Below are 24,131 nucleotides of genomic sequence, written 5' to 3'. Positions count from 1 at the left end.
TAAATCCCGGTAGTTATTTCCTAAGTATTGGTGGGTGGTACTGACATCGTCAGGTTACACATGTGCAAAAATCAGCTGACAGATGTACACAGAAGGCCTCTTTAGCGAGCTTGTTTCTCAGCGGGAGGCTCATTGAAGTTTTCGTCTTGCTTTGTCTGCAGTGATAATCGCGCGAGGTGAACCTCGGTTCACTCGCTAACTCCCAGCTGTTGATTAAAAAAAACAAAAAAAAACGGACCCATCTCCGTCCATCCATCCATCCTAGCTCGTCTTTTTTTTTCTTTTTCTACCAGCCTTTCTTGTGGCTGTCGAGAGGAAAGGTGATTTGGGACTCTGGACTCCAGAGAGGAGTCGATCCACCTACAGAGCGGCGAGCCACAAATCAGCGTGATAAAAGAACCGCTGGGATGGATCGGAATGTGTTGAGATAGCGGTGGCATGTCAAAGGGCACGAGGGCTCTGAAAACCTCAACTGACTGAGGAGGTAATTTGCGAGTGAACTCCCTCCTGAGGGAAACCAGAGCTGAGGAATTGGAACAAATCAACAAGCCCGAACGGTGGCAGACGAAGTATCTGGAGCTCCCCGCCTTTCCTGCCGGTCGGTACATGTAAAATATGATCAGAAAGAAGGCTGGGAGCGGGTGGGGTTTTGCATTTGCGCAAATGTTTTAAGATGATTTAGTGCGCGCGCGCCGAGTCCATCCATCGTCCACAACGAGAGCGGCTTCATTTTCACTGACCTTTTCAATCCGGCCTCCGGAGGAGAGTTATGACAACTGAGCCGGCCTTGTGTTGAACGGCACAATAACACACATCGGCGACGGCGAAACAAACAAACAAACAAACAAACAAACGATAACTCCTGCCGCAGGCTCGCTGGGCTACTCATCTCAAACAGGTGATGCAAAGCAAAATAAGATGAGGCGTTCGAAAGGCGAGGGGAGAGGCTTGTGCGGTGGAGTGGATGCAACGCTCTCTGCTGAACTTTTTCAACCAAACACATAGGTGAATGAGGGGATATTACGAGGGGAAGGATATTAGCGAAATCCTCACAATCTGAGCAATGGAAAACAGTCGATGGCAATCAATGACATTTATGCCTGCAGTAGCCCATGAACAAATAGCCGCCTAATTGCCCGAGCACTAGATTAGAGCAGAGAGTCCAGTAAGGCTGGGGAAAGAGACAGAGGGTGTACTTGTTATGGAAGAGAGAGAGTTGATGTCAGCCCATCTGTTGTCCACTGAATCAAAACCTGCAACAAAAAAAAAAGAACGACAAACAAAGACAGGGATAGGTGTGTGGGCGCACAAGTGTCCCTTGCGCGCAGTTTGGTTATTTATTTTTGGACGTGGACGCCTGTGTGCACCCAAACCCCCCCTTGAGGGGGGTTTCTCTGGTACCTGCTAACATGTTAGGGGAGCTGACTGGAGCCAACATTGTTTCCGGTCAGTGCAGTCCTAATGCACAGTGATACACACGTACACAGACACATGTTGACACGGAGGTGGATATAAAAATAAAATAAAAAAAATGCTGTGGGGGATACAAGGGGAAGGGTGCAATGAAGCTAATGTGTAAAGCACCAGAGATTCCCACACAGCGGTGAGGCTTCTCCAGCCCTGACACGCAGGAAACAGGAAAAGAGAAGCTCTCCCTCCTCACCGGTACTCGCCAAAATCCCAGTCAGGGAGCAGAAGCGGACCGCAGAGAATAAGGGCCGCTGATTGCGTCCTAATGCGCACAAAGCCCGCACATCCACCCGTGTGCGTTCACACACTGATTGCGTCCCAACCAGCCCAGCCCGGGTCTTTTTGGGCCGCTCCTCTCGCCTCGCCTCTTGTATCACTTACACGGTAAACCCGCGCTGATCGGGGATCAGTGTTTTTTTTGGCACAAGATGGTTAAAAAAAAAAGAGAGAGTTCAGGAGCTTAACCTCCTCTTGGAGAGAGAGAGAGAGAGAGAGGAGAGAGAGGATCCGGACGCCCTGTTCTCTAACCGACCCAACCTAAACACAAATAAACAGCTACAGGAGAAAAATGTCTGGCAGACTCGAAACAATTTCCTGAAGGATCCGTCACTGCGGAGCGAAGAGACGGGAGGAGGAGGCGAACGGAGATGTGAGGAGGAGAGGAAACTAGATGGTAGGGAGTAGGTTGGTTTTTAGATCACGTCGTCGTTTTGTCTTCTACGGTTTGAAGTCGTCCTGTTAGGGACACGAGACCAATCCAACGCAGCACCACGCCTCCCCCATTCGATGCTGCACACTGCTGCTCAGTCGGCTGAAGAACGGCACTAACGGAGCACCGCTATCCCAAACGCCGTTTCAAAACAATTGGCAAGCAACGACGGGCAGCCGTCTGCAGGCTCTGTTCAAGCTCTTGACAGACGAGAGAGATGTGGTTTGAGCTCAGCTATTGGCCGGATAAGAAGTACGCTGAGAATATGTGTTTTTGGCAGAAACCGAAGGGGAACAACCTCAAGATGTCTCGGATCGAAATGGAAAACTGCATGTGGAGATTGTTTGAGATTATGGGCTGCATTGTTTAATTTTGCACTCTTGTGTTCTGGCATTCCTAGGAAACAATACAATCCTCAAAACTCCCTGTATGGAGAGTTGAGGAGCCCAGGACTTATCTTCTCTCTCTCGTTGCTGCTGAACACTGGTGGGTAATTGGCAGAAAGAAGGTTTCCTGCACTGACATGGGGCTGGGTAATCAATCAACAACGATATATATTCCGATAGACACGTGATCAATGTAAACAGAAAGTACTACAGGTAGAATTTTCAAGAATTTCATTAAACTCCGATCCAGAGCCGCACAGCATTCTGGGGGATGTAGGCAGAGGAGGAAAGGCTTTAGCTGATCAACTTCTCACAGCCAGCTACGCGAGGTTGGTGGCATCAACTACCTCACTCTCTCTGTGGTTACCTAGCGACAACCTTGTTTTGTGTTTCAACGCCTGTGAATGAGTACAACGGCTCAAGAGGAAACTGTAGATAAAACAGGAATCAGTTTGGCTGTATTTCAGATATTAAAAACAAAAAAAGCTAATTAATAATGATCAAAATTGACTGTTATATCAGCCACATTGTCCAGCCCAACACTCAATTCAGCCTTTTTGCATTATTTCTCCTCAGACCACCATGGTGTGAAAAGACTCACTAACGTGTTATACTTATGTTGATCTATGCTAGGAGCTCAACTACAACTAAAGCAGGTATTTCGTCTATATTTTTGCCCAAGTCCATATCTCAAGACCTCTCATTATGGAGTTTATGCGTTATTCCCCTAGCATAAATGAGTTCTCTTTGGGTGCTCTGGCATTCCCCACAGTCCAAAAATATGCAGGTTTGGCTAATTGGTCTCTCTAAATTGTCAGAAGGACGGAGTGTGTGTATGCATGGCTGCATCTTGGTGTTGATCTGTGAACCACTGGCGACCTGCCCGGGGTGTACCCGGCTTAGAATGACCCTGCAAGGGTAAATGGGTGTACAGAAAAGATGGATGGAAGGACAGATGGGATAATTGTTGCTTTTTTTTGTTTTTTTTTGCTGCTTTTGGTTTTAAATCATTGAGTTAACAAAATGATGCTATAAAACCCTGGTGTCCTGGCTCTTGCCTAACGGGGAGGAAGACGAAGTTGCAGGAAGAAAAATTAGGAGAGTGGGAATAGAGGAAGCAAAATGCAAGTCCTGAACACTGAACCGCGGCGTCGCGGTGGGCCCGAACTACACGGCACATATTTATTTAAAGACATGTTTCTTCCCGGCATCCATCCATCACATGCGCGCGTGCTGCACCTGTGGGACTGCTGACTGAAAAGATCCCGTACTCAGCTCAGCCGTGCCTCTCTTAAAGGTACGCTAACGAATGCACAGTGCTTACGGCAGCTCCTATTAACGCCGGCAATTCTGCGGAGGGAGGATGAGTGAGGCCACATTATGTGTTTTTTTTTTTTTATGTGTGCATCTATGTGCATGCTTCTGTGAGCATATGAGTATATATATATATATATATTTAAATATATATATTTGAATTTGCTTATGTGGCTTTGTGCTTATTTATGCCTGTGTGTTTGCGCGCGCGCACACACACGCCACATTGTGTGTTTGTCGACTCCTGTTACTGTGTTTGTGCGCCTGTGGTCGCGCTGGAATGGACCACGGACATTTTGCCACCGAGCTGAATTCACAGAAACGGGCTCGGCCCTGGCCCTGCAGAGTAGTATTTAGACTCTGTATTTATGCGTCGGACGACCACAGTAATCTCTATCACCGCCTCGTGATTCATATTTGCTTGCTTAACTCGGAGCTGGTTCGATCCCGTCGAAAAAGCGCACTCATCCTCCCCGTCCCCTCCGTCCTCTCCCACCCCGTCTCAGAAACGCTCTCTGCAGAAAAGTTCACGCCATTCTCGGTCAGAGTTTCATCAGCCACCCTTCATCGAAGCTGACCAAGCATGCGGTTGTTTTTTTTGTTTTTTCTTCCCCCTTCAACTGAGAGGATGCAACATTAAAACTAACAACCTCTATAATTATATATCCACATTTCTCCGATGAGTTTGTGTAAACAGGCCCGGGCTCCAGCTCGGGGGGTGGACGGGGGGAGGCGGACCTCTTTTTGGCAGGCCCTGGCTCAGAGTGCCGCTGAATGGCTGTCGGAAAACAAAGCCATTTCAGAGCGTGCCTTGGAAAAGACAAAACCACGGTTCCAGAGCTGGGAGAGAGGGAGAGCGAGCTCCAATCTGACAGACAGAGAGAGAGCTTGTGTGATTTGAGCTCAGCTATTGGCCGAAGAAGAAATGCGCCGAGATTATGTGTTGTCGGCAAAAGAGGAGGGAGAGCAACCTCAAGACGTCTCTGATGGAAATGGAAAAATACATGTGCCGGGTGTTTTAGATTATGGCCTGCATTGTTTTGTTCTGTTCTTGTTGCTTTTTTTTTTTTTTTTTTAAGTAGAAGAAGAACCGCACACAATCGTCTCAGTCAACTCCCATCATGCACTGGGCATGGAGTGCTTAATGATGTCAAGGTATACCAAAGTTTTATAAAGTTCCAGTTTTAAGATGTTCATTTTTGCTGTTCCTGTGATTTAATGTATATTAACTGAAAGACCAGCAAAATAGTCGGAGTGATGGGAGTTTTTACCGACTCTGTAGAGAGTTGAATAAAAGCTGCTGCAGAGACAGACCATTGTGCTCAATTAACATTACATTAAATTCAAATATCACAACCTATATAGAAATAAAACCTATGGTAAAACATCTGTTAGAAGTTTTTTTTTTTTTTTTTACCTAATTAGATCACTTTTTGTTTTAAATATTACTTTGTAAAAGTTACGCAACCATGTAGAAACTTTGCAACAACTACAATGATATTCAGTGGGTTTATGTTTTTGCTCAAGCTTATATATCAAAATAAAAATAAAAAAAACACATAATGTCCTTAAAAATCCAGCTTGTGTTGGGAGCAGTAAGAATTTTTGCAGATTTTCTGTTTCTAACGGTTCATGTTATACATTTTCGTTTAAAATTGTTGTGGATATACTGAGATCCACTAAAAACGGTGCTGTTTTATTTTTATTTTTTTTCCACTTTGGGCACTGTGACACTGACAATCCCATCCTGGCCCATCATGGAGACTCATGCTCATTCTGCAGGCCTACCTCTTAATCATCACTAACTCCAAACATGCCCTCATCGAGCAGCCGTCAGACGTCTCTGTCGCTTTCGTTTGAAGCAGCGTTGGACTTGCTTAAGAACAGAGGCGGTTTCAGCTCAGCAGATGGATTTAAAGGAAACCAGTACGAGACTCACATTCAACAACTGTGAGTCGCCTTTGGAGAGGTGGAAGAGGAAGAGGAGGAGGAGGGTTAGTCAGCAAATAACTTTGTGTTAGCAAAGAGCAGGAAACAAAAATCAACATTGTTGTTTCTCTCCGAGTTTGCTTTGCGGTCTCTCGTGGTCTGCGTGCTGAGAGGAGATCTGAGTAATCAACCAAAATGACTTGAGCACAGACCTCCCACCGCACCTTCACACACACACACACACACACAAACTCAGAAACATAAGGGCAGAATAATATAGGTGTTTTTTTTGGAGAGTGGAAACAAGAGTTGACATGGTGTGCAAGAGAGTGAGGGAGGTCTTGCATGCAGGATCAAATATTCTAATAAGATAAGCACGGAGCACAGCCGAGGAAGGGATGAGTGTCTGCGTTTGGAGCCGACTAATTGAGATGAATACATGAATATATCAGCTTCATCTAGAAGCGGCGGGCTAAGCCGTAACCAATGGTTACCATTCACTTGCACAGCCATGTGAGCGGCCCACTCTCGGAGGCAGAGTCCTCGTACCCCACCGCGCCCCTCCTCCCCCTCTAAACAAACTCCCCCCTGTAATAAACGAAAGGCAATAACCAGCGACAATAACGCTGTGCCTGCTAACCCTCAGCGAATGAAATATCCAAAGGAGAAGTAGCGGAGGCAGCCTGGATAGATTTGCAAAGCAAGCAGAAAGCCATATATTACACTGGCACACTAATAAACACAGGGCTGCATTCACTCACGAGGGGGTTAAATCCCCTTATCCCCGGCCAGACTCCTCCACCGGCACTAGCCTGACCTGTTGGCTGGGTGCGCTTTGAAAACTAAATCCGTTAAAGGTTGCTGATTAGCTGCTTTAAGCGCAGACCAGCAACACAAATAACACCTATTGAGATCAGATCCTCAGCTACTACGGATTTTTTTTTTAAGTGAACTTCCTTTGATGTTAAACATTGATCATATCCAGCTCTGGGGAAAAAACATTAAGAGCCCACCGCACTGAACCCCACTGAAAACCTCATGGTTATTCCACCAAATATTGATTTCTGAACTCTTCCTGAGTTAAAACATTGGTGTTGTTGTTTCTAAATGAATATGAACTTGTTTTCTTTGCATTATTTGAGTTCTGAAAGTGCTGCATTTCTCATTTTCTGTAATTAAATACTAAACTTTTGCTTGGAATTTCAGAGACATGTTGTCAGTACTTCATGGAATTAAAGAACAATGTTCATTTTACTCCAACATAAAAGTAAAATCAGAGAAACTGATTATTTTACGTGTTCTCTTAATTTTTTTCCAGAGCTGTATTTAAACATTAACATGAATAAGTAGCAGTGCCAGGCTAAGGTAGTCACATTTTGTGAAAAGTTTCACACTTTGTCTCATTATACTCACATGTATTCTGTACGATAAATTACTGCACGTGTCGTTTTAAAGAGCAAGGGAAAGGCTAAACGGGCTTCAAAGTGCTTTACAAGTTAAGATTTGTAAGTGTGCCATGCATTTGTCTTTGGCCAACACCTAGTATAATTATCATGAATAAAACAAAGTCTTTTCTGACAGATTTGTGCAACTAAAGATGGAAATTTTTGCTCCTGCTTTCTTCGCAAAATAGGTCAAGGAGAAAGTGTATTTACAGATTCTCCGTTTGATGGAGAATCTGTAAATAAGTGTAAGACTGGGCCGTTCTTACACATGCATAAGCTTGGATGTAAACCAAAGTCACTGTCCTTCTGGAAGGCGATACTCCGCTCCGGTCTCAAATCTCTCTCTTCCACGATTGTAATGTTAACTCCATTCATCTTCTCATCAACTCTGACCAGCTTTCACGTTCCTGTCAAAGATAAACATCTGCACAGCATGCTGCCATTACAATGTTTCAATATGGGGATGGTGAACAAACATTCCAGGCCTCCACAGAACAGACATGTTTATACTGACATTAAAATTACGCATAGAGGCTCTTTACAGCATTCAGTATTTGAGATACTTCTTAAGGCAACTGGTTGCAATAGACTTTTTTAAGGTGATTCAGATTAAGTGGATCCTGAGAGTAAAAGCACAACACACTTTCCATATTTATATGTCTAAAACATTTTGATCATGCTCCTTCCACTCCATAATTATGCTCTACTTTTTGTTGGTCTATTAAATACTTTCATAGAAACTTTAGTATCTACTAAAGTTTGTGGTTGCAACTCGAAATGGAAAAGTTTGAGGAGCTGCACTGCGTACAGGGATGGTTGTCCTGAGCACAAATAATAATCTCAAGGCTATTTCATTATTATTTATTTTGTCTTTCAAAGACTACTTTCTGACCATTGCTCAATAAAGTAAAATGTCTTTGGTTCTCCACTCACATCAAGCATGCGTAAGCCTCTCTTTCCTCTCGTCAAAATGTTTCTGTGCTCTTTCACAAAGACGGGTTAGCAGATGGTAACTGTTAGCTCTTCACAACAAAGAACTTATGTAATTGCCAGTTAAAAATGTGCGAGTTATTTGCATCCCTGTAATCTGAAAATCCACATGTCTTCGACCTGACAGCTGCATTCCCCTTCCCCCGCCAAATAGTTGCGATTTAATTATGGTAATCTGATGTTATCTCTAAAAGATGACATTTAACGCTTTTTCTAATGAAATTACTGGTATTGTGCTGCATCTCAGGCTAAATGCCTTTGCGGCGTTTAATTATTTGCCTCAGATGAGCGCGTGTTAGTGTGCTTCTTTGCAGCATTAAAGCTAGGACCTGCGTGGGAGCACGCGCACGTATGATGGAGGGCCCCTGTAAATGGGAGGATCCGATGATCGGCGGCAGCAAGAGGCAGAAATTTTAAGCCCCGACCTTCAACTCCGTGCCGGGTGGACGAGGAGTGACTTGTACAGCCAGGCAACATAGCTGTTGCACTCTGGATGCATATAGCGTACCTTCAGGGGACGTTAAGATGGAAGAGGTGTGTCATGTGGGGCTGAGGAGAAAATACCAATAAGACAGCACAACATTTTCCACCAAACTCATGTGTGTCTCACAAAGCTCTGTCTAATTGCTGTCAGCTTGTGTTCGGTAAATTGAGTGTAAACTATAATTATGAGCCTAAAATACGAAGGTGCTTTAAGCTTAACACCTTGTTGGATCTATGTTTGAGAAAGGTATTTGGACCATGACAAAATCATGCTAGTTAAGCTAGCATGACTTTTATTTTGTGAAATTAGTCTTGCTTTTTAAAATAAACCTTGAAATCCAAGATGTATGTCATAATAAATACTTAGCTAATACACCAATGCCATTTATTCTGTTGATTTTTTTGTGCTTAAAACTGTTACGTTGAAGTTAGGAAGGACGTGTCTACTGAGCTACTGTTGTGATCACAATTGGCTAATAAAGACTTCTCATCTGGCTGGCTGACAAATCTTCAAACCTTTAAAGATACGAATAATTTGTAAGCACCTTAAAATGCAGTAAGCGGCTAGCTACAAGTCGCTAGCAATGCTGAAAGTAACATTTTCTCTAGCGTTTCCTCTTTCCACCTTGGTGCTACAGATAAAAATGATTTTCAGGTAGAACAAAATTATGACTGGCTAACCATGAGCAGCTAACAATGCTAAAGGTAGGATCTGCTTCGGAGCATCCAATCAGCAGTAGGCTTAAGATAAAGAAGATTTGTAAGCAATATCTTAATATCTGTGAGCTGCTAATGATGCAGCTAGCAGTTAGCACCTGCTTCAAAACTTTCTCAAGGAGTCAAACTAAAGATACAGAAAATTTGCAACAGTTTTAAAATAGATAGCAAAGCTGACTTTTAATATCTGTATTAATCATTCCAACTAATGTGAAATTAAAGGGCTATTTAACAGCTTCAAATGGGTCCTAAAGTGAACATCTCTAAAATAGTTTGATCAAAACTATATTTGTATATTGAACAGCGATTAACAATAACACAAAAAGCAGATTTTTAGTCCAAATATTTAAAACAAACTTGTAGTCCTTCTATTTTATCTGTGGAAACAAAAACAAAATGGGGGATCTCTTAGTATTTTGCAAAAGAATTTATAAACTATCATCTCTTCATTCTTGTGAACCAAAGATTGTCTCATCACATTAGCTGGACGTATCAGTACAACCCGAGACACTGATATCCAACATGGTTCCTAACCACAATCTGAGGAGGTGAGCACAGCAAAGAAGGTCACATCCAGTTAGTCAGATATCTTCTTCAACTTTGTTTTTTAAAAGCTGGGTCAGCACCCAGTGACTCAGAAAAATGAGCACAGCTTTTTTTCATTACTGACTTATATGCAGATGTCAAAACACATAAACGGCAACGAAGGAAATTTCACAGCATTCGCCGGAAAGTCAACCAAGCTGAGACCCAAGAACAAACTCGACCTCAGCATTTGCTGCGAGCCAGCGTTATGTTATTTACAGAGGTGAGACAGCGTCTGCTAGTCTGTCGCGGAACTCTGGCGAGGAAGTCGGCAACGTGTCAGAGTCCGGGACGGTGCGCCGCGATGCAGAGTGACAGCTGTCAGGAGGGATCAGGCCTACTCCTGCCCGATCCTCAGGAAAATCAAGACAGGGGAGAGGTGCATGTCGAAAGGCTGCCTCTGTCTCCCGCTGCGCAGCCTCAACTTTTTATGTGGAACAGAGACTCAGCTAGCCACAGCCAGCCAATCACGAAGCGAGTCATGCAACATTATGTCAATTGGTGGGCGACAGGGAAAGAAAATGGAGGCTCTGTGATGTATTGCGACTGTCTGTGTAGATATTCATTATATGTCCCTTTGCTCGTTTTTCCTCACTCCGTTGCTCCTTTTTCCCATTATATTTTCCCTTCCTGAAAGCCTCCTGTCCGGAATCACCTCGCCACTCACTCCGAGCCCCAAACACACCCCGGCCATTTTCCACACAAACAGCTCATTCGATATCCTGTGTTTAGACAACGCTATGAAATATAACCAGTTTGTTCACTTAGGCAGCAGAGTGCTTAGAAAGTGTGTGTATATATACATGTTTACGTTTATGTGTGTGTGTGGGCGTGTGTGGGGGCGTGCATGTGTGTGTGTGTGTGTGTGTGTGTGTGTGGGGGTGGGTGTGTGTGTGTGTGTGTGTGTGCGTGCGTGTGTGTGCGTGTGTGTGTGTGTGTGTGTGTGTGGGTGCGCGTACCAGGTTTTTATATCCGTATGGGAACCTATTTCTGTCTGCAATGTGGGGTTATGGGGACCATTGCTCCTTGTGGGGACATTTTCTTGGTCCCCATGAGGGAAATTGTTGTTTTTGGGTTAATGGTTAGGTCTGAGATGGTTAGGTTTAGAGTTAGGATTATGGTAAGGGTTAGGCTGTAGAAATTAATGGAAGTCAATGTGAAAATACAACTGTGTGTGTGTGTGTGCAGGCGTGTGGGGGTGTGTGTGCGTGTGCACAGGGGGTATGGGGTGCTGATAGACAGCACAAGCTGGTGCTGGTCTGGACTTTAGATCAGTGCAAAGTTATCATAGCTGACCCTCCTGTGGTGTTTCCGTGACCCTCCCCGACTTTGCATTGTGACCTTTGACCCCTACCGACACTCCTGTCAGAGTAGGGTCAGGATGAACGGGACCAAGTGAACGGGGGTCCCCCACGGTGACACATACTCATACAAACACACGACACACACACACATACCATTTGCTGTTTACATCAACCCGCAACTTTTGTTGCCTCTTCTACCCCTCGTAAAAGAACCGGATCACTGGTCAGAGGGAGCAGGCAGTCCGCTGGACAAAAAAAGAGACTTCTGGAGGGTTCAGAGGAATGTCCACTCCTTATGCATCTTCTTCTCGTCTCAGATGGTGTCTGCCACGCCGGGCCATTAATCAGAGCAGATAAGCCAGTTCTTTATGGGCAGAGCAGATTTACGCCGCTCTGCTGGCTGACCGGACCCCATTCCCAGCAGAGGCGGCGGGATAACTCACTCACATCTTCCATGAACGGATAAGCCGGGGGGGTGGGAGGGGCCTCAACAAAGACACACATCCACTCTGGACATCATGACCCAGACAGGATTCGCTCCTGAAATAGGTTTACTCAGTTTACACCTCGATCTTGTCAAGGTTTACGCAACACTTAAAACTTCAAGTTGTATCTTTAATTTGGTTTAAACTGTCCTTTTAATGAGAAGCCAGAGTGATGCAGGACTGCCGAAAGAAGGCTATTTTCCGTCACTTGCAGGAAAAACAAATTAGCCTGCTTGACACTAAAAACACGGACCGCCCTGGAGTGGAAACTACAAGAGCACCACCCTCCACCATTACAATGCTGTTAAACATGTAATAGGCAGTGATTCTCCAGTCGGCAAGCAACAAACTGCTTGTTAAACAACCGACTGCAGCATCGCCCAGCTAAAAGCTAACCAGCTAATCCTAGCTTGTGATATTTTAGTGACTCCACTACCAGCAGATTAAGAAGAAGTTTATTCTATGCTGTTGTTTAAGTGCTTTAATCAAAAATCATACAAGAACTGAATGTAATGGATACCATTATTCATCAGTATGTTACTTTAACAGCATTTGAAACAACTGGTTTTGACATAATCTCACGCTTATCTCCTATGTAAAGCTGGAAAGGTGTTTAGCGGCGGTTCCTACAGCAGCCACACATGGTCATTAACTAAATGATAGTGTGTGTGCGCAGGCCGCAGCAGTATAGATAAAACATGATCCTCCTGTTGCAAAGAACAACAACATTAATGTAACACCTAGACGGACGCCACATCCGATTACGGCTGACATGCAAACGTTACAGTGTATGAGCTAATAATGATCCCCCATCAGCCGGGCTCCTGCGAGACGGAGCCGCCTCATGAAGGATTTACAACTAGCTATGAGTTCACGGTCTGAAACACAGTGGAGGAAGTGTAAAGTATTCCTCTAGTTTGCATAAAACAAACATCGGTTAGACCGCCGTTGCACAGAAGAGAAAAGAGAGAGCCGCATAAAAATTAGAAGCAGCCCGAGATAAAGCTGACTTTTTTTTTTTTTTTTGCTTTAATGTCGGAGTTAGCGGCTGTCAGAATGCCAGCCCACGCACATGTCAGGAATAAAGTTAGTTAAAATATTTATGATGTAATCAGCAGACAATATGCCGAGCAGCCCCGCGAAGGAGGGAAAGGGGAAGAAAGTGACAAGAATGCCCAAGGTGGGTTTTCTTTTCCTTTTTTTTTTCTTTTTTTTGGTGAAAAACATGTGGGCGCATTAAAAGTTCAGAGAAATATTTCCTTGAAGCCCCCCTGACATGCCGCCAGAGGAGCGACCACGAAAACTGTCGCCATGATAACATCTCAAGCTTCACGCTTCTCTGCGTTCTCCCTGCGAGGGAGACTTCACAAATATTGATTGAACTGCAACAGATGAAAAGAAAAATTTATGTGGGATTTAATTTATTTAATTTAAGCTGCACTTGCGTTTTGTTGGGTTTTTTTTCATTTCAGAGGAGGATGTAAAAGAGCTGCTTTAAAGCAGAGAAGCTGCAGTCGCATTAATGTTTTTGAATACTTTACAGACTTAAAATGAGACGCGAGGAGATAAAATCTCTCAAGTGATTTATTGATATTCCCAAAATATTAGCTTAATTTGGCCACGTTTGATGGAGCGATGTAATAAGCCAAGCTTCATTAGCCGATACTGGCGGTGGGTTCATTTTTGTCTCGTGGCCTGCAGAGCATCTATTGATTTCTCACTGTGCCAGCCATTCTTTGGCATGACGCAGCTTGTTGCATATTAGTTCAGGCACTGCCTCCGTAATTTGAGGATCATCTCTAATAATTTTTACTGATTTACTGACGAATCAATTGGAAATGTGGATGTGGTATAGAGCGGCGGTGTCCTGGGACGAGCTTAACGACAAGCTGTAATTTTAAAAAAAAGAAGAAAAAACGAGCTCAGCTTGGAAGAAATAATTAAAATGAGCAAAAGTTAGATAAAGCCTTCCCAATACTGCAAAAACCTTGTAGTATAAATTAACAGCATGGTTCTCCATGCTCATTTGCTTCCCTCTGAACATGGAAACTATAAATGTTTAGAAAGAGTATTTCCATTTTAAGCTTGGATGGGTCTAACGAGAGCCGCCGTTTGGAAACTCAAAAGTACGACCTCTTTTGCAATCAGTGGACGCGCCAAACTTAATGCTAACATTCTTCGGTATCTGCAAGGTGTCTAAGCATGAAGTCAGAAGTAGCACAAAACATCCAAGAAGCTATTAAGGAAGGAGTGTGCCGAGGCATGTCGTGCTTGTTCAGACTGTGAGAGAGCAAGAACGCAAGAAGTTCAACAGATAACAAGAAGGCTGATCGGAATAAAGCGTATCAAGTAGCAAGCTGAATTTCAAAGTGCTGGCAGCCTTTCAGGGAATCTTAGGGTTAAAGCAACGTCTACACACTCTGTCCTGTAACACGTAGATGTGTACTTGAACCAAAACATCTCAATCAAATGGCTGAGTCACTTCATCGGTATGCAGTCAGGTTCTCCAGTGTACTGCTAATGACCTTATTTTGACCTTATTGTTGAACTTATGCCAACATATTGCCAGGTTACAGCTCCACGAAAACTAAAGGTTGGTAATCAGCTACAAAATTCCTGCCAGTGTATTTGTCTTTAAGAAACATTAATACATCCTTAAATTTAAAAACTCGGAGTGAGACTGAGGAGTTTTGTGGTTTGAACCTTCTTGAATCCGTCTTCTACAAAGTTGCAGCTTGTTGATTTAAGTGGCACGACAAGAGTTTTATTCAAACTCACTCTGTTCATTTATGCTAAATGATCAACTGCGTTTTACCCCTGAGTCTATCTTAAAGAAAATCTGTTCCTTCAACAGTTTTTTTTTTTTTTTTTTTTTTACTTTGTTCTGTCAACCAAAGTAGTCTAGACTCCCAACGACGGCATGAGAGAGGTGGAATTTTAATTGCAGTTACACAATGGCATATTCTCATGTTTTCTCAAGTGCTGGTTCAAACTTATGACTCACATTTCCTCCTGTCAATCAGAACGGTTGTTTAACACAACCTCATGCGAGAGAGAGCTGCAGGTTAGCCAGAGTATCAACAAGTAGATGTCAGGTATGGCGACCCAAAGCAAACACCAGCGCACAGTTTGGGATCTTTCTTAATAAACTGTGACTTATGTGTACGGTTTTACGTTGCTCTGCTCACGGAGCTCCTCAGACTTCAGTAATGACACCCAGACCCCATCTCGGACGTCTGCTGGAGATACCATCAACCTTCTGTTTGAGCAGAGGAACAATCTGACTGAGAAAAGAGGTTCACTCAAACAGCTCTGTATGCCTCAAACAGTCAGAAGTGAAAGCAGAGATAAAAATGTGCCTTTTTTTTTTTGTTTCCGTTTTCAGCTTGCGGGAGTTTGAGCTAGAGGGCTTTGATGAGGAGAAAACCGAGGCTCCTCTCCTGCCGATAAAGCCAGAATCCTTTGAAGGCTGAATTATTATGCAATGTTTGATTCTGTTTCCAGTTTATGTGAGACGTTCCCCATAAACTTGATGTCTTGTTTTAAGACGTGGACAGTAAACATGAGCCCCGTGACACCAGGAGGTCGTTGGGTGGACTGAATGGGCAAACGGACGGATTACATTTTTGTCAAACAGCAGGAGCAAAAGCGTAATTTCTCAAACATAATTTGGTACCTTTGCAGGTTGGATGGCGGGGTGGAGAGGATTACTTTCCTAGGCACAGTCCAGGACAGAATTGCAGGGTTTTCATTATAGATAGCCAAAACTGAAATCAGAACATGTCTGCTCATTGCATATTTATCATCGGAAGTACTCATCTGTATGCTCTCGAGTTGCAAAGGTTTATCGATTGCATAAAATTGCATTATTGCATGTCTGGCTGCTCTCAAAAGAGCTACTATCAAGGTTGTATTTACAGCTCAGTGATCTTAAATTTTATAAATTATTTATGCTCTTTAGTCCCACTGGCTTGATCCAAGATACTGCTACACTGGACTTTTAGGTTTATGTTCTGATTTTACAAAACAACAACAAAAAAGAAAACAAGGCCTCATCAATTATGCCTTAACAATGAAGCAAAAATAAGATAATTGTTGAGGCACCGCTAATTATGATCACGTTCAATCTTTTTTAAAGCGCAACATAAGATGAACAGAAAGTAAAACAGCTTGAAAACCCAAACAAAACGCTCAAGTTTCCCCGTTTGCATCCTACAGTGATAGGGAATATTTAACACCGTAATCACTTCTGACCGCTTTGCCTTAAGCAAGGCACAGAAACTCCGGTCGTTGCTATGGGGCTGCCACGGCAGCCATTAAAATGCAATTTAACAAGGAAACTCCCGGGTGTGACTGTGTGTAACTGAGTGTGAAGCACAGAGATTATTACCCCTGTTGTTCAGTCAGGCTTCTTCGGCTGAACGAAAGTGAAAACGCCAAACGTCAACAAATCGACGTGTCTTTTTGTTCCCCCCTCCACTCCACGCCGACAAACTTACAGGTGATGTAGTAGTTGACGTTCCTCTTGAACTCCAGGCCCATGTAGTTGGGGCTGAACTCCTGGAACTTGATGGTGAACTTGATGTTCTTCCCGGGCTTGTTGCAGTTCACCAGCACGTTGGGGTCGAGTACCGTGCTGCAGCTCTCCGCCTGCTCTCTCTTCACCAGATACAGCTTGTAGAACTCGTAATCTCGGCCCTGGTCCGCGCTGGGACAGATGATATCCAGCTTGTCCCCGATGTCCGGGTAGATCACGAGACCCTTTCCAGGAAGAAACCTGGGGGGAGGCAAAAAAAAAAGACAAATTGTTACTTCCAGATAAAAGGGATGGCCTGTGCAAGCAGCCACATATATCAAGCAGAGTTTATATAGTGTTAATACTTTTAGCCGAGGGAATTACGGGTTTAGATTCGTCTGAGACGGCCTGCGAGGCAAAAACACTTGCGTGTTGCGGCTTGACACGGCCTCCGAACAAGTCAACAGAGTGTTTCACGCAAATCCTCTGAAGATTTTTCTCATACTTGGATGTGACTCAAAGCATAGCGAAAGTTAGCAAGAAAGGAGAGAGAGAGAGAAAGAGAGAGGTGCCGTAACACAAAATGGCCGCTTCGTATCAAATTCTGCAGAAGGAATGCAACAGATTTCTTTTTCATACTCTCGGAGTTTGGGGTAAGACCTGCGCTTTAGCATAATAACAACGATGCTGCTACTTCAGAAGGCTGTTTCTGGAGGAAAAACAGCATGCAGCGGTCAGCTGAGAGGGTTAAGGCTTCTTGGTACATCCACCAATGCCCCGCCCCACCACCACTACCACCACCCGTCATGATCATCTACTGGAGGATTAAGATAATCCATCTGACCTTACAGTACCTCTTCGCGTCGATTCTGCTGCCAACTCAATCAGATCGGCTTTTGTTCTCTTTTTATTCACCAAAGGTGGGGGACAGGAGGAGGCCCGGTGTGTGTAAATGCGTGTGAAGACCGGGGGCAAAGGTACACGAGTTTGCAACGGCAGTGTGTTTGGCCAGTGCTGGAGTGTGTGTGAGTGCTGGAGCGTCAACAGAAAGGGCTGAGGTTGCACTCCTATTGGGGGCGAGGGGTGGAAATGCACGGTGGGGGCAGATGGGCTGAATCATTGTTCTGGACTTGTTTGGGGCTTAAAACGTCAACATGGTTCAGCTCTGTTGTCCCAGTTAGCCAAGCATTAACCCAGACAGCCGGACTGACCACGGGTGTGTTCATGTATAAGCGCGTGTACTTGTGTGTGTGTGTTGCGATCGCAGACAGTGAGCCCAGCAGCGGGGCTATCTGCTAGATCTGCCCATGCCAGCGGATTTAGGGAGGATTTAGCAATGCGTGATGCATTTGTTGTTCTTTCTGATCCCTCATGGTATAACAAGACATCAGCGGCTGAAGGGGGCGTGGGGGGTCCCTCTCTCTGTCTGTGTCAGTGTCTCCCCTCTTTCTCCCTCTCAGAGTATAATCTCACCTTATCTGCAGCCCCTCATTTCATCATCGCACACGTCGTTTCACCACTAAATAACCTGCTCTTCAGACAAGCAGAAGAAAAAGTCACGACCTCTCCCCGGAAGAGACTAATAGAGGAGTATGTGGAGGGTAGAAATGAGCAGACAAATTGCCCCGTGGCTGGAATGAGACAATTTTACGCTGGATCGATCCTGATCTGGGATTCAGAGGATCCAAATATATGATCTTTTTTTTTTTTTTTTTTTTTTTTTGTGAATGCACCACACATAGCCTACCACTACTGACAGCAACACTCCTCACTGTGGAAGTTGTTACAGAAGAAAACTATATTCACTATAAGTGTGACTGCTTCCTCTAAGTGGAGTTTGAGAAAACAAAAAAGCTGCAAGAAGCTTCGATCAGGTTCCTCGAAAAAGGAATTGCATGTCAGGAGACACGAGAAAGCTGAATGTATGACAGCAAAGTTGTTTGGTTAGAATTCAGTTCTGTGTCACAGAACATCCTGAATCAGGATATATTTATAAATCTCACAGTTAAAATTAGGTTCTATGTTCTCTAGAGCGAATACACTCAAAATTGCAAATGCTAATCCTGCTAGCATTGTGTTTACCATGCAAAGTAGATGTTAAAGACACTTTATAATTATTCTTTGTTTTGAAATAAAACTGAAATCCTGTTTAAATGTAGGGCTGTGTACAGCTGACTGCTGTCCCTCACATAAACACAGTGTGACATCACCTCTGGCCTTCATGCTAATGATTAATAATGTCAGAAAGGCTTCTTAAGTAAGACTCCTGCATAGTTACAATAAATGAAAGGAATGAACAATCTAAGACATTATTTTTTTCCCCCAAAGATTAATTTGAAGTTTTTTTAAGTTTTGTTCAGTTACACATCTAAGTTTTAAATGGACTAAGTTTCAGAGTTATCATTGACCTCCAGCTTTTCAGTAATTCTACCACCCATCTTTAAAACCAACCAGGAAGTTGACAGATGGATGTATAACATGAATGTGGCCAAGTGCTCCATGGGGCCCTCTGCTGGCCCGGAGACTCTAAGCAGCTGCCTCTGTAGCATGAAGCATGTTAGCTACGCAAAAGTAATTGTACTGTATTACTATTATTTACCATTAAGGCCATAAAGAGCAAAATTAGAAAATAATATTTGTCCTAGAGGTAAAACTCAGCAGATCAAAGCTTCGAGGAATCTCCCACAAAATCTATGGTTGCTACAGCTCTAGAGGGACCTCAAGGTTTTCTCATCTAATGATGTTAAACGCTGGCAAGGAGTCAGGCATTGTTCTAAAAGATTCTCAAAGAGTCCTCTTCTTCCTAGGAAAAACCCCCCATGAAAATGAACATGACAGGATTAACATTCATGGCCATTCTTCACGGAGGGGCATCAACCGCCAGATGACTCCATTCACAGAGGATAGATGTGATAAGAAAACTACAGAAAACAGTCCTTCCCGTCACCCGTATGATTATGATGCCATGATGACAGCATGTGTGGAAAGCAGGCCCTCCTCTCCCATCCCAGGGCTTGGGCGCGGGTGAGATGTTATTTCCCCGCTATTGTCTGACGCTCGCGGGTTTGAAGAGAAGTGGGAGTGGGGAGGCCGGGGGAAGGTTGAGGGGACGCGGGTTGCGCTAATTCAAGAGGCCGATAAGAGCGAGAACATGGGGTATTCCTTTGTCCTACTTCTAATAATTTGCTAGTGCTCAGCAGCAGCACTCTGCTTATGCCTGCTTGTTTTTTCGTGTGTGTTTAAGCAGACATATGTTTTCGTGTGGTGGTGTGTGTGTGTGTGTGTGTGTATATGTGTGTGTGTGTATCTAAACGCACGCCGGGCCTGGATACACGTGCATATGTCTATGAAGACACAGACACAATCAGTCTCTAATTGGATCTACAAGATGCATCAATGAGGCATAAACATGTCTCCATAGCAACCGCAGGCTTTGTTGCTGACCCCCCACACCTCCTCCATCTCTCCATTCGTCCCCCAGATCTCACCCCCCCTCTATTTCCACTCAGCAATCTCATTCTCCCCTCCTTTATCCTTTTCCTCTTATTCATCTCCTCAACATTTCCCTCATTTGGTTTTTCTCTCATCCCCACCCGTCTCCATCCTCCCCCTCACTTTACAAACACGCACAAAAAAGAAAGAAAAAAAAACCACCTACGGAAAACACAGGAAAGGGGCAAAAAATAAATAAATTAAAAATCAGATCTCCACTCGTCTCATTCAACAAGTAGGTTTTGTATTATTTGCTTCGCAGGTTTCTCCTTTTTGTCAAAAACCCCTCCACATAATTGCTTCAACATTAAAAAAGACTGGCTCTGGAATATAACAACGAGCCTCATGTCCCACTCACTCCATTGTCAGAGTCGCAATAATTTAGATGAACAATTAAGATTCTCAAAATCTTAATATCCTAATATCCTTGAAGGATTTATCGCAAGCCGGCTCCTGTCATTGATTCAATTTTCCGAAGCAGGCCTCATGGTTGGCGGTTAGATAGCTATCCTAAGTGAATTCTCTGCTTCTGTTTCCCAGCCTTTGTTAACTGTCTGCTATAATGAGGCTCTGGCTGCTGTGGAGGTCTGGAAGCGCCATCGCAGATGGGAAAGAAGCGGCATAAAAGAAATAGGGCAGCAATTAGTGTTTAGCCCAGTTTAAAAGCCCTCCACTTGGCAAGCTGCAGCCCAGCTCCAGTCCAGGATGTGAAACTAAACTGGTGGGCAGGGACTTTGTCTCCTGTTTGTCTCTCTGTGGGCTTAATCAGCACCACTCCGGTGAAACACACAGCCACGCCATGGAGAGGAGGAGACGAGTGACTGAACGTTATTGTACTTCTGAAGAGGTCGAAAAGGGAAAAAAGGGAGTTTGGGGGAGGAAGGGTGGATAAAAAAGGGGAGGTTGAATTGCATCTTTCATTCTCGTTGTCTGGAGACCCATAAGACCTGTTGATGAAAGAAGTTGGAGCGCACAGAGGAAGAGCTGTGCAGATACAAATAATGTTTCTGGGAAATGACCCCGAACGTGAGAGAGAGAACCTCTATCCCCCTCGTGTCAAACGAGGTGGATCTGCCGGCACCAAGCAAAATAGAACGGAGTCATTTTCAAAACAACCAAATGAGGTTTGGTTTTGTTTCATCTGGACAGCTCCGCAGCATGCTCAATCCTGTAAAGAGCTTATCCAAACAGACCTACGCTGCAGCACAGTGGAGAGAGAACAGAAAACAACGAAGCAAAAAAGAGAGGCGATCCCCTCCAGCCCCCCCCGGCCTCCCCCTTCTTTCTTTTTACATTCCACTGGTGAATATGAGCACATGATCTCACATATGCTACACCCCACACACACACACACACACCCTCACATTCACACACATATATACATGTGGAGGCACACAAAAGCACCGTGGGGTGCATCCTGGACCTTCCCAGCCCAACTTCCCAGCCACCCCCTATTCAAGCGTCCTGCCCTCGCCGACTTTCGGATAAAACGCCGCCTACACTCAGGCCCACTCAAAGCCCCTTACAGAGCCTCAATCCACCCCTTCCCCCTGTGTTTTCAACCCCCGTCCGGTCGACTCAAGCCCCTGCCCTGAGCCGCACTGGCAGGCAGCCTCTGCTGCCGGATGAATGGACCCGGGACCCGGGGAACCCGGGGAGAAAGAGGCTGGGATAGCGCATATCAGCTGAATGGTCTTAAATTGATTTGTTCCTCCTGAGCACCATCAGAGGCATGCTGTACATTTTAATTAAAATATAGTTTATCAAACTACGTACTTCGCCTCTTCCAGAAGATATATAGCCTCCGGTTCCTGCAACAGGCTGTGTTTCTGTTTTCCTCTTGTGTTTCATGTTAGAACAAGCTCACGTACGCATGCTCCCGTCCTTACATGATCGCCAGCACAACAGGTACTTTATCCCCTCGATATTACCATGGTAATTATCACACCAGGAGAAGTGTTGCAGCACCAATTATTATTCCTCTCCTACATTATCCACACAAAAAAAATCACGCTGGCTGCTTCCCCCTGTTATTAGAGATGACACTTTCCATAAGGCAGAGATATTTCTGGCCATTTCAATCAATACATCATAGACCACTACACCCACCAATCCACTGTAACCATGCAGCAAGGTTACAATGGAGTCAGAGAGGAACAAAGGATTGTTTTATGCAAGTGTTATGCCGCTAATACACAGCATCTTACAAGAGTATTTACCTCTCAAACTTTTTTTTTTACATTTTGGCACACTACAACCACCAACTGCAACATATTTTATTAGAATTTTACAGGATGGAATAACACAAACTAGAGCAATTGGTAAGTCAAAAGAAAGCTATACACAATTTTCCATATTTTTACCAAGAAAAAAACTAAAGAAAAGTGTACCGTGCACGGATGTTCTTACTACAACGCCACTAAATAATTCACTATCCTTACACATCTGCAAACTGATATTTTTGCACGTTCAACAATTACTGAAACTCAGTCGGACTGGACAGAAAGTGTCAGTGAACAGCAATTTTGAATTCTTGCAACTCAATTTTCACTGGCCCTCCCCTCGATCCTCAAGTCTTATGAAGTCTTCCAGCTGTCAGCCAGCATTGGCCTGTATCCAGTTTTATTTACAGCGATGTGTTTTGATAATGTTTCATCGCACATAATGTGTTTTTTCTTTGCCAAATTTGTGGAGTGCCTAGCAAACAAAATTACACACTACGATGCATTGACCTGTCAAAGAAAATAACTAAAATTTGTGGTTGCAACATGAAATCATGAGAAAGTTAATACTTTGCTTCTACTTAACAGGACACGTTTTTAAACCAATGATTACCGACTTGCTTGATTGTCTCATGCCGGTCACACTGGTTTCCAGCTCTCAATCAAGTCTGTAAATGTTAAAACGTCTGTCTCCAAGCAGGAACTGTTTAAGCCCAGAACCGCTTTTTCAGATCCAGCGAGATAGATCCACAAAGCCTCAGATTGGAAATACTCAAACAGCAGCTTCTGAAATGGCTCCGCTCTCTCATATGTAGCTGAGATCCATTGAGCCCGGACACAGTGTACCCATTTCTTACAAGGGAGAAACACACGTAGCACTAAACTGTCACTGTTTGCACAGACCCAGCACCAGTCTGAACCGTCTCGCGAGAAGGTAGGTTGGTCAAAGGGTCTGTTCTCGTCGCCTGCAGCTAAAACGCTATTGCTTGTATACATAGCTGGCTTCTGTCAGGCCGTTGCAAGGGCAGATGTTCTTAAGGAGGCCTGACTATAAACATACACACATAAACACACACCCCGCAGTGTACACACACTGATTTCCTCACATGTCAAACACAGTAAACAAGTCGCCCCGGCGCGCACACGGGCCACACACACATTAGCGAGGCGTACCAACAAACATAGGCATCCTGAAATTAAGCAAAACAAGATCCATCTGGCTCCTGAATTGTTTAGCAAAGCAGGAAGGATTTGACCCTTATTATAGAAATGGAGCAAAAACTGGTGGCGGTGGATAAACTAAGCTGGGGCCACATTGCATTTTAACTCCAGAAGGCCCCTGCGTTGCTGCAGCGACTTGCTGAAAAGCGAATCGCTCGGAATTTCCCCCCTCGGGCCGTCCTCGCTGGAGAGACACAAACGACGACTTCAGAAGCAAGAAGGGAAGACTGAGAATGCTGAGTTCCACCCCGCTGAGAGCCGCTTTTGTACGTGTGAACACAGACGCCCTCTCGCTCTCACAGGCTAATGCTCGCTAGCTCCCGATGGCTCAGTCAGCAGGCTGGCATGCAGAGCAGATCAGATTCAGTGTGACTCATAGCAGTTGCACACCGGCGAGCTAGAACACAGACGCGAGCGCGGCTGACACACACCTCTCATGTTCACCAAACAAGCTCAGTATGCTCGCCCTCTATCACTGTCACATGAAGGGCTAGCATCGCACAATCAGAGGCTGTAACGAGCTAACGAGATGACGTCCAGATGGCCTTGTCACGAGGAGGACAGAAGTGGACCTTGTTAAGGGGGGAACAAGCTGAAGAGGACTGTCGAGCGAGAGGGGTTGCGAGAAGTCATTAGGGAGGAGAAAGAGTATAATCTGTTTCTTCTTATGGCCTCCGTGGTTTCTGTCAGTGCCGAGTTCATCCCTCTTTAAGAGCAGGGGAGTTTAAGCGAGCGGGGGTGTGCGTGGTTGTGATTGAGTGTCATCCCTGGTATCGGTGACAGAGAGAGGAAGCCCAGACTGCTGCTCTTTGGGTCCCCAGTTATTCATCCAGGAGCCCAGGGACTGAGCTTTTCCAGCTGGG

The 24,131-nt window shown here is 44.5% G+C and overlaps 1 protein-coding gene across 1 annotated transcript in view; it reads right to left on the bottom strand.

Annotated features, from left to right (window-relative positions):
• The window catches only part of efnb1 (ephrin-B1), an 80,835-nt gene that overhangs the window by 34,499 nt on the left and 22,205 nt on the right, over positions 1-24,131 (bottom strand). The window contains exon 2 of the mRNA XM_032554430.1: positions 16,317-16,594. Within this exon, the coding sequence (XP_032410321.1) occupies positions 16,317-16,594 (278 nt within the window). The remainder of the gene's footprint in view (positions 1-16,316; positions 16,595-24,131) is intronic.

The sequence above is a fragment of the Xiphophorus hellerii genome, chromosome 23 (assembly GCF_003331165.1).
Source record: "Xiphophorus hellerii strain 12219 chromosome 23, Xiphophorus_hellerii-4.1, whole genome shotgun sequence".
Classification (NCBI taxonomy): Eukaryota; Metazoa; Chordata; class Actinopteri; order Cyprinodontiformes; family Poeciliidae; genus Xiphophorus; species Xiphophorus hellerii.
Note: the sequence above shows the minus strand (reverse complement) of the source record. Positions and strands in the feature narration are given on the sequence as shown.